Raw genomic sequence first — 14793 nt, 5'->3', positions numbered from 1 at the left:
AAGAAGCACCTTAAAGATGAACTAGATTGCCAGGGTATGGAGCTTTCGAGAGTCAAAGCTCCTTTCGTCAAATTCCTTTGACTCTTGCAAGTTCATAATCTGGAAATCTGGTTGGTCTTTAAAGTGCTACTGGACTGGAGTCTTGCCCTTTACACAAATACTGTCACAAGTTTCCTCTAAGAATTGCCGATGATACTAAGTGCAAGAGGACAGCTGTGCTTTCTCAAAGGGAGTGCCTCCATTGCTTCAGCAGCCCAGTATGCCTCAGTGTAGCTCAGGATCTTTTATGGAAGGCCTAAACCAGCAAAGGGCTTACTTCATTACAGTTTTAAGACTTTAACACCACAGCCTCTGGACTCCTTCCCTTTTCTGTACCTTACCTGAAAGGGTTCAATACAGCTAAAACAAAAATCACACAACGTACCATGACTCAGCCAGCCTTAAGCCCCACTGTTCAATCACACCAGATGGCATCTTGTTTCTTTGCAGAGCTCCCTGCCAAAAGGATGAGATAAAAATGTATAAGACAGCGAACAAATACATTTTGATCCATCTTTCCAGCAAGGAGCTCTGTTCTCCCCTTTTGTTCTCACAACAACCCTGCAAGGGTGGTTAGAGTAAGAGCACGTGAGCTGCCCAAGGCCACCAAGCGAGCTTTGGGGCAGCATAGGGGTTTGAACCCCATAGAAGTTGAGCCCTCATTGAGACCCAAGGTGGAGTTTAAATGCACCAGCATTTATGGCTAGTGGTAACAGTGTTGTTCGAATCATGAAACTGCCTTAGAGAGTTAGGCCCTTAGTTCCTATAGGGGAACAAAAGCAGTTAAGTAACAACCTAAAAGTATATGTATGTATGTATATAAATATTAAAAAGTATTTATTATAGATGTGCACCAATGTGGATAAAAACAAGTATCTTTACTGTAGATTGATGTAACACACTTGTATACATTGGAAACTAAGCCTCAGAGTGCAACAATAAATGAAGAGCATAGTGTGAATGCAGTCCTGGGTCTACTGCGATATTTGCAGTTTATCACACAATACTAGAACTCTAGATAAAACACCGGGAGCATTGCATCATTGGTTTCCATATGTGTGGGTTTGATCACAAATTGTTTACAATCGATCACTGAGGAAGGCCTAAGGGCCGACATGCGTCTGGTCAGTTTTGTGTGCGCGCACGCGCACTCTCTCTCTCTCTCACTCTCTCTCTCTCACACACAAACACACACACACACACAGGTTCTTACTTAACCCCTTTTGTTCCCCTGCTTGTTTTGGTTGAGTTTGTGGGGTTCCCCCCCTTCTTCCTTCCTTCCTTAGTTCCTATAGGCCAGGGATCAGGCTCCTCAGATGGGTTGTTGTTATTATTTATAGTTATTATTTATAGTTCGTCTTTCTCACGGTGATTGAAGGTGGATTACACAATGAAAATACAATATAATCAACAGCTGGGACATTAATTGAGCCAAGCAAAATAACGAATGACAGGACATTCTGGGAAACAGATAACAAAGGATATGGTTGCAGAAATTTTTTTAAACAACCATAAAGCTGAGCAGAGAGATTAAATCTATCCAGGCAATGCAGAACGATTCCAATGCAGAACACAGCATGTTTAGCAGTGTGGAAGGCCCCGAGCCGGTGCATATCTACACCAGCAGACAGTACCCAATAGCATAGTGTTTAGTCCCCGCCCCTGTCAAGGCATCTCACTGAGTTATTTCGTATGACACAGTTCTGCGATCTGGGTAGAAAGCCCTCTTGAATAATTCAGTTTTGCATAATTGGCAGAGAGCCAGGAGAGGGGCAGCTTCCCTGACCATCTCAGGCAGGCCATTCCATAAGGTGGGGGCTACCAAAGAAAGCACGTGGGCAGCTGTTGATTTTGCCGAACTACAGGGTGGTATCTGCAGAAGGCCCTGCCCAGATGAGCGAAGCTGCCATGGCAGAACATAGGGGGAGAGGCGGTTGCACAGATACGAGGACCGAGGCCATGAAGGGCTTTGAATGTAATATTCATGACCTTGGATTGAGGCCGATAATTAATGGGAAGCCAACGGAGCGACTTAGAATGGAAGTGATATGCTCCCTCTGTCACATCCCCTATTGAGCAATTTATGAAGGGTAAATGTGTTGAAAAATCAAAGGAACCAGTTGGGGCAGTGAAGTTTGTTCCATTTGACCCCTCCTAGCTTGTTCCTTTCACCTCTTGGTGTGCTTCGTGTCTCCTCCGATTCTCCCAGGTTCGCAGCTGTGATACAACAGAGGGTTATAACTATAGTTGAACCTTTCCTGTCCCGCTCTGATGTCACACAATAGGGCTCCAACCTCAGGAAAGGCACTGTACTCACCTGCTGTGCCTGGCAGCAGTTTTCAAAGGCAAGGGGGAAATCTCAGGTTTTGATAATCCAAACCAGCAATAGGAGGGATTTGAATCTGCAGCCTGCCCTTGCATTGAGGGCTCCTACACTCATGGAGCTGCTTCCTGTCAAGTCATACCGCTGGTCAATCCAGTACTGTATTATCTCCTCTGTCTAGTAGAATCGTCTTTCCCAGTTAGCTGCAGCAGATCTTTTTTTCGTTAGAACTCAAAACGAATATACAAGGCCGGTAAGAACATTTAAAGAGCCCCGTTGCATCAGCAGGTCTATCCTTTCCAGGATCCTGTTTCACACAGTGGCCAACCAGTTGCACTCTGCATCAGGGCAGAGAGAAACCAAGACCTTCTTGATCTTGCCACCTAGCACTGTTTCAGAGGTTAACTGCCTCTGAATGTCGAGTTTCCTTTTAATCCCAAAATGGAGAATGATGTAAATGGCTTGGGGAGCAAGGTAGGAAATAAACGAGAATAAATCATGGCTAGTAATAGACCTCTCCTCCATGAATATGTCATGTTCCCTTTTAAATCCATCCATGCTTGTGGCTGTCACTATATCCACGGACAGCATAACGCACCATTTACTCAGTATTTCCTTTTGTCTCTCCAGAATCAGCTTCATTGGGTATGCTGAGTTCCTGTATTATAGGAGAAAAAAGTCCTCTCTGTCCACAGAATCTATCTTGTGCATAATTTTAGAAGCTTCTATCATGTGGCCCCATCATCTTTTTTCTAAAGTGTGGGAAACTCTTTAACCTGTCTGTGCCGTAGCCACAGCTTAGAAAGCCTCTGTATTGGTGTAATTAAAAATATGTGCTGTCTCTTTAAGAATAGCTACTCATGGGAATTGTAGTTCAACCCTCTTGCCTAGGATAGCGGGACATTTGAGCAGTTTATTGCTGGTCTTCTTCTTGTGAGAGTTTATTACCCCCTTTCCCCTCTTTGTTTTGTAACTTCTGCACTCTCTCAAGCAAAGATGGAAAGCCATCATGAATTTACTGCTCGTCTAGGAATTTAAGTTGCTCCCGGAATAGAAATTCTTCTCTCTGATCATAGATCCAGAGGAGTTAGCCGTGTTAGTCTGTAGTAGCAAAATCAAAGAGTCCAGTAGCACCTTTAAAACTAACCAATTTTATTGTAGCATAAGCTTTCGAGAATCACGTTCTCTTCCTCAGATGCATGGAGGGCAGAAGGAAACTGGCCAAATATAGAGGAGAGGGGGGGAAGGGGGGAAGGAGGAGAGGGGGGATGTAAACAACTCCTTTGATATGGAGATGCAGACAGCTCCTTTTGGTGTGGGGATCAGTTTGCTTGTGTAAAGATTCAAAGGAGTTTGCCGTGTTAAGTCTGTAGTAGCAAAATCAAAAAGAGTTCAGCAGCACTGCAGCACAAGCCCTCGATAACCACAGTCCTCCCCGCCAGATGCATCTGACAGGGAGGACTGTTGTTGTTTACATCCCCCCTCTCCTCCTTCCCCTCTTCCCCCCACTCCTTCCCCCCAGTTCCCTCCTTCCTTGACCAGTTTCCTTCTGCCCTCCATGCATCTGACGAAGAGAACGTGATTCTCGAAAGCTTATGCTACAATAAAATTGGTTAGTCTTAAAGGTGCTACTGGACTCTTTTTGATTCTTCTCTCTGAGTTACCGTAATCAGGTAAGAATGGTGCTATCATGTGGAGGATGGCTAGACAACCTTAGATTTTCAGCCCAGCAAACTTTACAGGGCAGTTATGAGGATCAAGCTGGGGAATGGAGCACCCCAATCTCATTGGAGAAAGAATAGGATGAAACACTGATAGGTCAAAACCATCAGCATTTGAGAGTTTCTGCTGGCCCTTATGATTAAAAACAAGGCCATCAGTTAATCTGAGCCGGTTTTTGTAATCGTGGTTGCTATTTTTATGCTTTCTTAAAACTTCTGCAAGTGCCATGTTCAGTGGAAGGACAGAACGTTTTTAAAGGTGTAAATAAAAATGTCCTTGAAGATGAACTCTGGCAAAAGGTGTCTTCCTGTAGCAGATGGACTTGTACAATTGATGGCTTTGCCTATTCGTTGAGACAAGCCGTGAAGGCCACCGATTCAAAATGCATCCTGCCAGGAGTACGCATGATCTGTAGAAAAGCTATGTTCTGCCTCAGCCCCCCCCCCCCATGTGCAATAGGTGGAAGCACAATCTGTGCTACCTGGCACGATTGTTGTTAAGGACTCCCAAAGTAACATACACTACATACTGTGAACATTCAGAAGCACTGCAAAAATGCTGAATGTTATTGCCATAGAGTTGTTGAGCGAAGCATTTTGGGGTCTCTATTTCACATCTGCAAAATTAATTGTAGATATATTTATACCAGCAAGAAAAATAGATTTGATTTTCCTCAAGTTATTAGCTCCAACACATTGGAAACCTTCGGCAGAGTCTACTGTCTCTTGAGACTAGCAACCACATCAGTATTTCCTACCTGTAAAATGGGTACATGGTATCTAGAATATTTTCTAAAAATGGTTGATAACATGCTGCCTCTGTATACACTTGTTAGGCATAATCTCTCAGTAACAGATAAGCCACTCAAGTTATCTGGTTTGCTGTTGCTTTTATCAGATGCTAGGGAGAAACAGAAAAATCATGACCTCCACACACTTCTTTATGACCATGAGGGGGCTGGCTGGACTAGCACACTTTCAGCCATGTCGAGCAGGCATCTACTTATGGGTAAGTTTATTCGTCAATAGTAGCTGACTCTTTGGAACCTCCATAATAGGAGACAGGGGAGGGAATGTGAGCAGAGGCTATTGCCTCCATGTCCTGTTTGGGGGCTTCATAAGGGGTTAGCTGACTGGCTGCTGTAGCATACAGGAGGCTACACTAGATGACTTTCAGGTCAGATCCAGCCAACCTCTTCTGTTATTTTATATTTCACAGCTTCCACCTCTAGAAGTAACTGCAAAAGAGTCAACCGACACCAGGCACAAGGAGATATTAAATTGAAATCTTTCCTTTTATTTATTTAACAAACACTATAATCTTGAATTTTTGAAGAATGTGTATTGAACAAAAGAAAAATAATTTCTTTTCTTTACAAAAAGGGGGAGGGGGGAGAAGAGAGAGGAGGATATAGGCAACAACAACAACGAAAAAAAACCAACCAAATGCTGTTATGTACAGAATGGAAAGCTGGCCAGCTAGGGAAAAAAGAGGGTAGTACAGAAGTCAAGTCGGCTTTTGAAAGAAAAATCCAAGGAGATGGAAAGTTAACACACAATTAAATTAGAAAACTGGGGGAGACAGGGGAAGAGAGCTAACCCTACTGCCTGGCTTAAAATGTAAAGTTGAACATTCATACAATAAAATTTTGTTTTGAACTCTTAAACAAATCTGAAGGTTCTATGTGGTTTTTAACAAAAATGCCAGCGTATTGCTTACTTTGAGATAAGATAGTTTCAGCTGACAGCGGCGGGGCGGGGAAGCAGCCAAATTTATTATGGGGTTTGAACACAGAGAAACCCGGATGAATCAGACAAGACCCCAGCCAGCACCCTTACCCTTTTCATCCCTCTCTCCAAAGGAAGGAACAGTATTAGGCTCCGGCTTTCTAGTGGTGGGTGCTGCTGCCTCCTGTCGTAGGGTCTCTCTGGCAGTCTTGGCAAAAGTTCTATAGAAGGAAAAGTCAAGCAAAGGGACAGGAATGTTTGCTTTGATGTGGTAAAGCGGGGGGGGGGGGGGGAAAGCACCCATCTGCAGTAGTCTGGTTTCTCCCCTATAAGCAGGGTGCAAATCTGGTGAGGCACCTTAGATTCTGGATTCCCCAGGAGAAGGCGCAAGAAGGCCGTAAGGATGACGAAGGTACCTTTCAAAAGGTGAGAAGAAGCAGAAAGAGAGAATCTCCTGGTTTGGTTCCAACTGGCCTCCGGCAGTTCCTTGTATTTGGGAGGACGGGGGGAGAATAAGCATTTTTCTCTTTTGAAAATAACCAGGAAGCAGTGATACTTTGCCTCTTTTTAAAAATAATTAAGGGATGTACATTCTTCACTGTGGGAGGAAGGAAGTACTGCTAAGAAGTTGTAACGGGGGATATAACAAGTTATAACAGAGGAGAGAAGCAAGACTGCACAACATGGCGAAAACACAGAAGTGGCAGGTAACAGCCAGGGAGGAAAAACCATCAACAGAACGTGGCTGATTTGCTGGGAAGATGCACCAAAGAGTCCATCGAGAGGACTTCTGGTGTACGTTGATCCAGCCCACCCTTTCATGCCCGAAGAGACAGTCTCCTCCGCCCCCGATAATACGTATGTCTTCACAGATATCAACAGCTTCTTGTGTGGGGGGAATCAGTGATGAGTAGATAAGAGGCAAGTGGCAGTGCTGGGGGGATATTAAAAGGTTCCATAAACACACATGCACACTCTCGGACAGAGAGAAGCGGCACAGAAGGCGCACAATCCAGAGGCCATTTAAAAATATAGTCACTTGTGGGCTGGGCCACCCTGGCTTGGGCTCTGCGCCATTTGCACAACTGAGCAACAACCTGAATTGGGTAATTTATTTATTTGTTTAAAACCGAGGTAGTTGGCTAGAAACCAAAATGTAAAAAGAAAGGTTAAGTTCATCCACTGGGCATTTTTTTTGTTCTGGAAGGCCCACCAACCAATCCCACCCCCACCCTTCCCCCTCCCCACTGCTCCATTCCCCTACACGCCAGGCTTGAGGCAGACCCTTTGGTGACCAATGAGAACTTGCTCAGCCTTCTTCATCTGCCAAAACACACTGAATTATTGCACTTCAAAAAAAGACAGATTTGTGGTTTGAGCCCTTCCCGCATTCCAAGCCCCCCCCCAACAATGACCGCCCCTCCCTCGTATCCCCCCCTCCCCACCCCATGGCTTCTGTTCAACTAAAAACAAAGAAGGAATCACTATGCAAGAATTCTACGTTATTTTCAGAAGTGGCTAAAAAGGATTCCAACCTTTTCTTTACATGAGGTTACAAGCTGCTCAAACACTGAGCAATTCCAATCTCTCACAATTTTCTCTCCCCCCTCCCCACCTTTAAAATAAAAAACTTTACATGCCCCTGGAAAGAAAAACCCAACTTGGAAGCTCTCTTGAGTTCTAGAAACCTCCCAGCCGGACCACAAAAAAAAAAAATCCCCTAAACACCCCACTTCATATATCCAACGAGGCGCTTCAAGAGAGTCTGGAATGGTTGTTGAACAAGAGGGGGGCGGGATGCACACAGCTTCAGAGAGACACAACAAGGCTCAAAACAGTCCATTGGTGTCCAGACAAGCTGCAACCAGCCAGCAGTTTAGGTTATCCACAAAGCAATGGGGGGGGGGAGGACAGAGAAAGAAGGGAAACTGACAGTGGCGATTCCTGACAGGCTGCCAGAGTCCCTTGCTTCTGACCATGGTTCGAGTCAAGCTGGCAAGAGCCTGAGATTGTTTCACAGGGACGGGGAGGGGATTGGGAGCGAATTCCAGCCATGCAGCAGCTCCCCGGTGCATCCTTTGTAGTCTTATTCTTGGATCTGTGGAGTGGAAGGTCCGCTTTGGAGAAGGGCGAGATGGGTGTGTCTGTGTATGTGGAGGGAGATCAGCCCCTCTTCCCATATCCAAATAAGCACCAGAGTATTCAAGCTTTTCCACTGGGAGTTCTGAAGTGCCCTTAGCAGTCAGCAGGCAGAAGCCAGATCCTTCTTGTACAGGCGGGGCCGCTTCTGTCTGGGCCCCATGTCATCGTCCTCGTCATCGTCCTCCTCCTCGTCCTCTTCAGAGGACGAGCTGTCCAGTGTCAAATCCACTACATCAGCAGGGACCTTGCCATTCTCCCCATTCATGCTGGGAGCAGGGGGAGGTACCCCATTGACATCAGAAGTCCCTCCTGAGGAAAAATACAGAATACGCAGCTGTGAAGCAAAGCCTGGCTGTTCTGAGGCCCACCTTATCCCCCCCCCCACACCCCCAGGGCCAGCATTCTTGAATAGGACTCTTTCCTGCCCACCCACCCAAATTGTGAACTTGGAAATATATTTTAGATTTCACATACACGCTACCAACCGCCATATGTGATAAAACCAAAAGTGACACGCATCAAGAGATACCAGGTTTTTCCTTGCAACAAAAAGGACAAAAACCTGGTTGCAACAAGTAGAGCAGCGAGAGGCAGAACAGGAGCACTGAACCAGCCAATAGGAGCTGAGTACCACGAAACAACTTAAGATTTGACAAGGGGAGGTTTCAGTTAAGTTTTGAGGATTGAGAGTTAGAGGCTGGTAGTTGGGAATGAGAGAGAAGGGTTAGTTTACTAGGGATAAGATCGGTGGATACACCAAATCTTTGGTTCTCTCCTGACTGGGTAACTGGGGCCTTATCCTATGTCAAGCAGGGTTTGTTGAGGGTTACCAGCCCTCCAGTGGGGGAGGGGAGGATGCCCTGCTGCCAGCCTCTGCCCCCTGCCACCTCTCACCTGGCTGGCAGAGGGGGAGGTACGGGAACAGGTCGAGGGACCCTGCAGTGTGCTCCCATGTGCTCCAGAGGCTTTCTGTGTCGCACAGGGAATGAAGTCATTCCTGGTGTGACACAGAAGCGATGGGTCACTCGTGGGGCTCATCTGGTAAAAATCGGCTCCCAATCCTCCTGTTGGACCCCCGCATGACTCCCCCGTCTCCCACTTTCATGCCTGGGGGACTTGGCAACCCTAGGTTTGCTGGATCTAGCAAAACGCTGTATTTCAATGCGATAAACCTACCTAAGACAAGGTTTTTTTCATCCCATGATTCCTGGTTGAGGGTTAATACTTACTTCAGTTGTACAATTTCTTTCTGAAAAAATACTGTTCTTGCTCACTCTTAGAGAGGAAACTCTCTTCTTCCTGCCAGTTTACTCCATCCTCCCCCAGTTATCAATCCAGGCTCGCATTTAATGTAAGGCTGGATTCTATCTCCTCTTTTCAATTTCCCACTGGGAGCTCCAGCACAGCGCGGAAGGCAGAAAAATTGTATAATGGGGTAAAGTTCTGTGAGGTGGTGTGTAATCCAACCCAAATTCATCACAGTTGTGTAGCCTTTAAAAAAAAAAAAAGGTCGCCACAGGGTAGAGGCACAACTCTTCCTGGATGTAACAGACAGCCTTTCCGATAGCTGGACCTTAATGGAAAGACTGGAGGGGGAAGTAGTGGATACCAACTAGCACTGCTGCCCCTCACCGCCGCCATTTTGTGAGTGACTTCATACCTGGCTTCTCTCTGCTTCCGAATCCCAGAGGCACAGCTTCTCAACACAGCTATTCTCTGAAATCCCAGCCAAATTTCCCAGCTTCCTCAACCCCTTCACTCTGGTATCCAGGGTTTCTGAAGGATCCTTGCCTCAGCATGCCTATCTTCTGAGTGGTCCCAATGCAGTGGCCAAAGCCTGCCGGATCTCCTGAGAACCGCATGTGGCTTCTGGGTTTCCCACTGAGCCACCAGCAACAGGGGTTTTCCTTCTCCCTTAGGAATCTTGCAAGGATCCAAGCCACACACATTGCTCGCCCTTGAAAAAAAGGCATTTGCGACCCATTGCAACCATCTCCATTTCACTGGCTTAGGCGACAATTCTGGCTTGTGCTCCCTTATCTCAACTGCCTTTCTCTTCCACACACACTTTAGACAGCAGGTTGACAACCCAATTTAGCCCTCAAGCTTGGCCCTTTGATCCCACGGTCAATCACCCCCCCCCATGGAAAAAAATACTTCAGGCACCCCCTTTTCTCAAGCTGCAATATGAGCAAAATGTTCTATCCCCTCGTCTCCTAACTCTGAATATCAGATACTCTTCCACACTGTCCAGCCATGACTTGGGTACCTTTTGCTTGTGCTGTATCAGTACAACCAGCCATAGAGGTCTTGTCAGTTCTCCTTACATGCACGTCAGCTGCTTACTCTTACAAGCAAGTCAAGATGCCAGCAGGTGAAGTGCAAAATAATTAAGAGGGTTCTATCAAAGCCATTCAGAAAGGGAAAATCAAAAAGAGTCCAGTAGCACCTTTAAGACTAACCAATTTTATTGTAGCATAAGCTTTCGAGAATCAAGTTCTCTTCGTCAGATGCATGGTACAGAAACTAGTCAAATATATCTTCCCTACAGACTCAGCTGCGGTGGTCTAAAAAGAACCAGTTCAAGACATGAATAGACTTGGGGGAAAAAGTGGAAATCCCAAAAGGGAACTAATGGAAAAGTTATCCACGCAACAATTTTAAATCAATGTATGTTCTGCTTTAGGGAAGGGGAAAACACCGATAAAATGCAATCCTGAAAACGATCAGTTCGCAGTAACTGAAAAAGGTAAACAGGAATTGAACTACTGAAAAACTGGTAAGTTAATGTAGCATGACCCTACAAACTGGACTGTGACTAAAAACAGGCAAATGGTAGGTTGTCCCTTATGGCAACTGTGGCAAATGTTGGTGGGTGTGAACACTGTGCAAGCTGTTCTTCTGTGTGGGTTTTCCGTGGCAAGATGAAATGTTTAAAAAACACAACACCAGATACCAATTAGGCCTTCAAGACCCACCTGTGGATCCACCTACGACCAGTATTGGGCACTGAGGGCTGTAGCTTCTCTCCTTCTCCGCTTTGATTGGGCACCAGGAACCGTCCACCAAGTACTCGATCTCATCAGCATCCTCACACTCAGTCAGTATCTTCGAGAGGAGCCTAGAGGAGAGCGCCGGCACCAGTTCAGGTTCCAAAACCAACGTGGCACTCCATTCTCACCCTCAGCAACTCCCAGTCTTCTCAAGGAGGCTTGCGCAGAAGAATTCCCCTCTCAAGACTGTTTCAGCAGAGGGAGGAGGGCACCATATGGATCACCCATGCACAGCATCAAACCGCTGTGGGACACTAACAGAAATGCTTTGCAGTACCTCTTCCCTCCAAGGAGCACAGTACAGTACACACAGGGGTGAAGAATTCAAGCACAACCCTACTGGATCAGACCCCAACGTTCATCTAGTCCAGCATCCAGCAAGAAGCCCACAAATGGTTGACAGGCCATCTTTCTTTTTCTCCAGTAGGACTCAAAGATACACCACCACTGTGTATGGAGGTTCCTTTTAGCTCTCACAGCCAACAAATTCTTCCGCCTCTTCACAGCCGTGCTGGACCGGGCTGGGGGATATATCACTGTTTCAATCATAGCTAGTTAGAGGTTTCTGGGAAGGCCATAAACCTTCCCCATAGTCCATGGTCCACTCCAACTCCATGTCTGGTTCTGAGACACACACTACCCTTTGGCTAAGGAGGCTCCATTTAGCAACTATGATTAAATGCTGTTGCTGGGTAGCCAAATCTGGCTAGCCCTCTTTTAAAGCAATCGAAGCCAGAGGCTCTCTCTATAACTAGTGGCAGAAAATTCCACTTTCTTTAGTCTGGTTGTTGATTCAGGACAATTCGTTCCAACACTCTCCCCCACCCCCCTCAAAGTTCTGATGTTACGAGAGAGGGAAATACATTCAATTTATCTTCACAGCCACCCTGTGAGTTACGTTAAGGCTGAAACTGGCCCAATGTCAGCCAACAAGTGTCATGAACAAAGGGATGGCTCAAACTAAGCTCTCTCTAGCCCAAATCCAAACACCATCCACTTCATTATAGGAGCCAAGGCACACCTCACACTCCTTCCAGCAGCCCCACTGGCTCAACTCACCCATCAATCATGAGCTGGTCATAAGTGGCTGGTTTGTCACACACTGGGCACATCCATGTTGGCTTCTTCTCATTCATCTGCAGGTAGAAGACGGCATCGAAGCACTGCAAGTGGGCACAGGTCTCCGCTCGACATGGCACGGACAGTCGCATCTTCACCAGCTTTGAGGGAGACATTTAGAGATGCACATGCATGTATAGAAGAGAACAGCCAGCTAAGACAAGCTTTCAGGATGTGCCAGTGGTCTAGGACAAAGATGGCCAACACCTGGGTTCTGGCGTGTGCTATTTTTTAGAAACTGGCCCAGTGGGCTGGAGAGGGGGCGGGAAGCAAGACACCTAGGATATGATGCGGGGATGAGGATATGGCGAGGAGGGATTAAATAAGCATCTTGGTTCATTAACGTAGTCAAATCTAGAGCGTTTTAAATATTTCACTGAGCACCCAAATTCTGTATAATGTGACTACATAAAATACTCACTGATCCACATATGCCTAGTTTGGAACACTACTGGTTATTGTTTTTACTGGTCCTTCTTTCATAGTTAATTAACTGTTTTATTCATGTTCTTTATCATAGTATTGCTATCATTTTCTATAAATATTGCCAATAAATAACCAGTGTTTAAAAATGGTTTCTCCATTCCTCCATTCCCAAAAGTTGAAGACTCATCCCAGGCAAAAAAAAAAAAAAAATGCCCAAGAGCCATTTTGTTTCCTGCCATGATACCTTCTCGTTGACCTGCCACCTATGCTTCCCCCACCCCACCCCAGAGCACCGCTCTTACCACTTACCGGACATATGAGAGAGACGCGGACCCCCGTGGTGGCGATTTCGCTTTCTGGATCCAGGCGCAGCTTCTCTTTGACTGCATGGGGATGGAGGAAGAAAGGCGGAGACCATACTCGATTAGCACCTTCCACTGCTTGCCGTGGAGTTGGAACTTTCTCCCGAGAGCAGTCCCGCAGCCTCCCCACCTCAGGGTACTCAACTCTTTCAACTTCTTCCTATCTCCTTCCACATCCCCTCCCCTCCGTGTTATTGCAGTCCCTCAGCTGGGAAGGAAACAATAGCAGAGATGGGAGCAGCCAGACACAGTGGATGATTTCTTCATTCTCTAGTGAGACAGCCCTTTCCCAAGATTATTTGCATCAAGCACGGCAGATTGCATGCTTTGTCTGCAGAATATCCCGGGTTTAACACCAGGCATTTCCATCAAAAAGGTCTTGGGTAGCAAACAATGGGAAAAATTTCTTACACCCCAAGACCCTGGAGAACCACTGCCAGTCAGAAGAGACCATGCTGGGCTGGATGGACCAATGGTAGAGCCAGAGGGCAAAGCAGCTTCCTACATTCATACAGCCAGATCACAGAGACAGCAGATGGCTGGCTCTTCTGGTGCTGAATCTTGTGTGCCATGGTTGGGGCAGACTAGACAAGAACTCTATCCTTCCCCAGCAAAACACAGTAGAAATCATATCCCCTTTCTTCTTACTTACTTGGCATACATGGAAGTTACTCTGTCCTAAAGCATCCTCTGTAACAGTAGCAACATTGGGCTTTACAGAGTTAGATTGGCAACTTGCATCCTCTACCCAAACCAAAGGGGGAGGGGGAAGCAGCCCAGAATCCATGCTGTCCAAAGGACTCCCCCCCCCCCCCGCACCTTTCCAGGAAAATGCAAACTAAGGTGTGATTCAGAGAGATCCAGCCTCCCTCCTCTCCCCGATTTCTGCTGAGGTGAGCAACTACCCCCCACCCCCCAGTCCTAACTGAGGCTGTGAATCAGTTATCTGCCAGCCCATGATCCTCAAGAGAGAAGAACACTTACCAAGTGCTTTGCAGAGCTCCGGGTGTTTAATTCCAATCGTTTTCAACCTCTGCAGCAACTCTGCAGATGTCATCTGTCGCACTAGGAACAGGCCCACAGAATAACTCTGAGCACCAGAAAAAAAAAGGGGGGGGGTACAAAACAGAGAGTGCGTGAAGTTGCAAGACAACTTAACTGACTCCAGACTGGTGCACAGGACACTTATCTGAAGTTTCTTTTTTTAAAGTCACTCCTCTAGCTCTTTATGAAGTCCTCAAACTGTGTATTTCTGATGCTTTTCAGACCGATTCATTTTGCCTGTTTGCTTGACATACTTTCCCTCCCACCTCATGCCAAGGGACTTGCACAGTTGAGACTCTGAAGTGGAATGGAAACAGGTGTCCAAAAGGGATACTGGGGCAGATACATTAAGCCAATCCTTGACATTCCGTCAGGACCAAGAGAACCCTGGATGGGGACCATGCTAAAAGGAACAGACTTGATTTGCAATGGCTGGGGCCAGCCAAGACAGGATTAGCCACCCACTCCTACAGCACAATGGCAGCCTTCCCCCAGCAAGAGTGCCACAATGTACTGCATCCCCACTCCAGTGATATGTGCAATACACAAGCCATCCTTCGCAACTGATGGGTGTTTTGCAACCGTCTTGAAAAACATTTGCCCTTCTCTTTCCTCATAAGCCATCCTGCCTCCCAGGCCAAGGCAGCTTATACAATGACACCAAACCAAGCTACAATTCAGTTAATAAAACTAAAATAAATAGGGTAAAAAACTTAACATGTATCTAGAAGCCACGTTCTATCAAAAGTGGGCAAGAACTGAACATTTAAACTGCAATCTCATCACAGGCTTGGTTACTGCCACACAGTTTACATGTGTCCACCCTTGAAACATCA

The 14793-nt window shown here is 46.3% G+C and overlaps 1 protein-coding gene across 2 annotated transcripts in view; it reads right to left on the bottom strand.

The window, feature by feature from the left end:
* Nucleotides 1-7264: 7264 nt before the first annotated feature.
* Nucleotides 7265-14793, bottom strand: part of PIAS4 (protein inhibitor of activated STAT 4) — a 33102-nt gene continuing 25573 nt past the window's right edge. For both annotated transcript variants that reach the window (XM_054982011.1, XM_054982012.1), the window contains exons 7-11: nt 13898-14003; nt 12861-12934; nt 12066-12226; nt 10932-11074; nt 7265-8262 (exon numbers count right to left, since the gene is read on the bottom strand). In XM_054982011.1, the coding sequence (XP_054837986.1) occupies nt 8054-8262; nt 10932-11074; nt 12066-12226; nt 12861-12934; nt 13898-14003 (693 nt within the window). In that variant the 3' untranslated portion in view covers nt 7265-8053. The remainder of the gene's footprint in view (nt 8263-10931; nt 11075-12065; nt 12227-12860; nt 12935-13897; nt 14004-14793) is intronic.

This window comes from Eublepharis macularius, chromosome 5 (assembly GCF_028583425.1).
Source record: "Eublepharis macularius isolate TG4126 chromosome 5, MPM_Emac_v1.0, whole genome shotgun sequence".
Taxonomy (NCBI): domain Eukaryota; kingdom Metazoa; phylum Chordata; class Lepidosauria; order Squamata; family Eublepharidae; genus Eublepharis; species Eublepharis macularius.
Note: the sequence above shows the minus strand (reverse complement) of the source record. Positions and strands in the feature narration are given on the sequence as shown.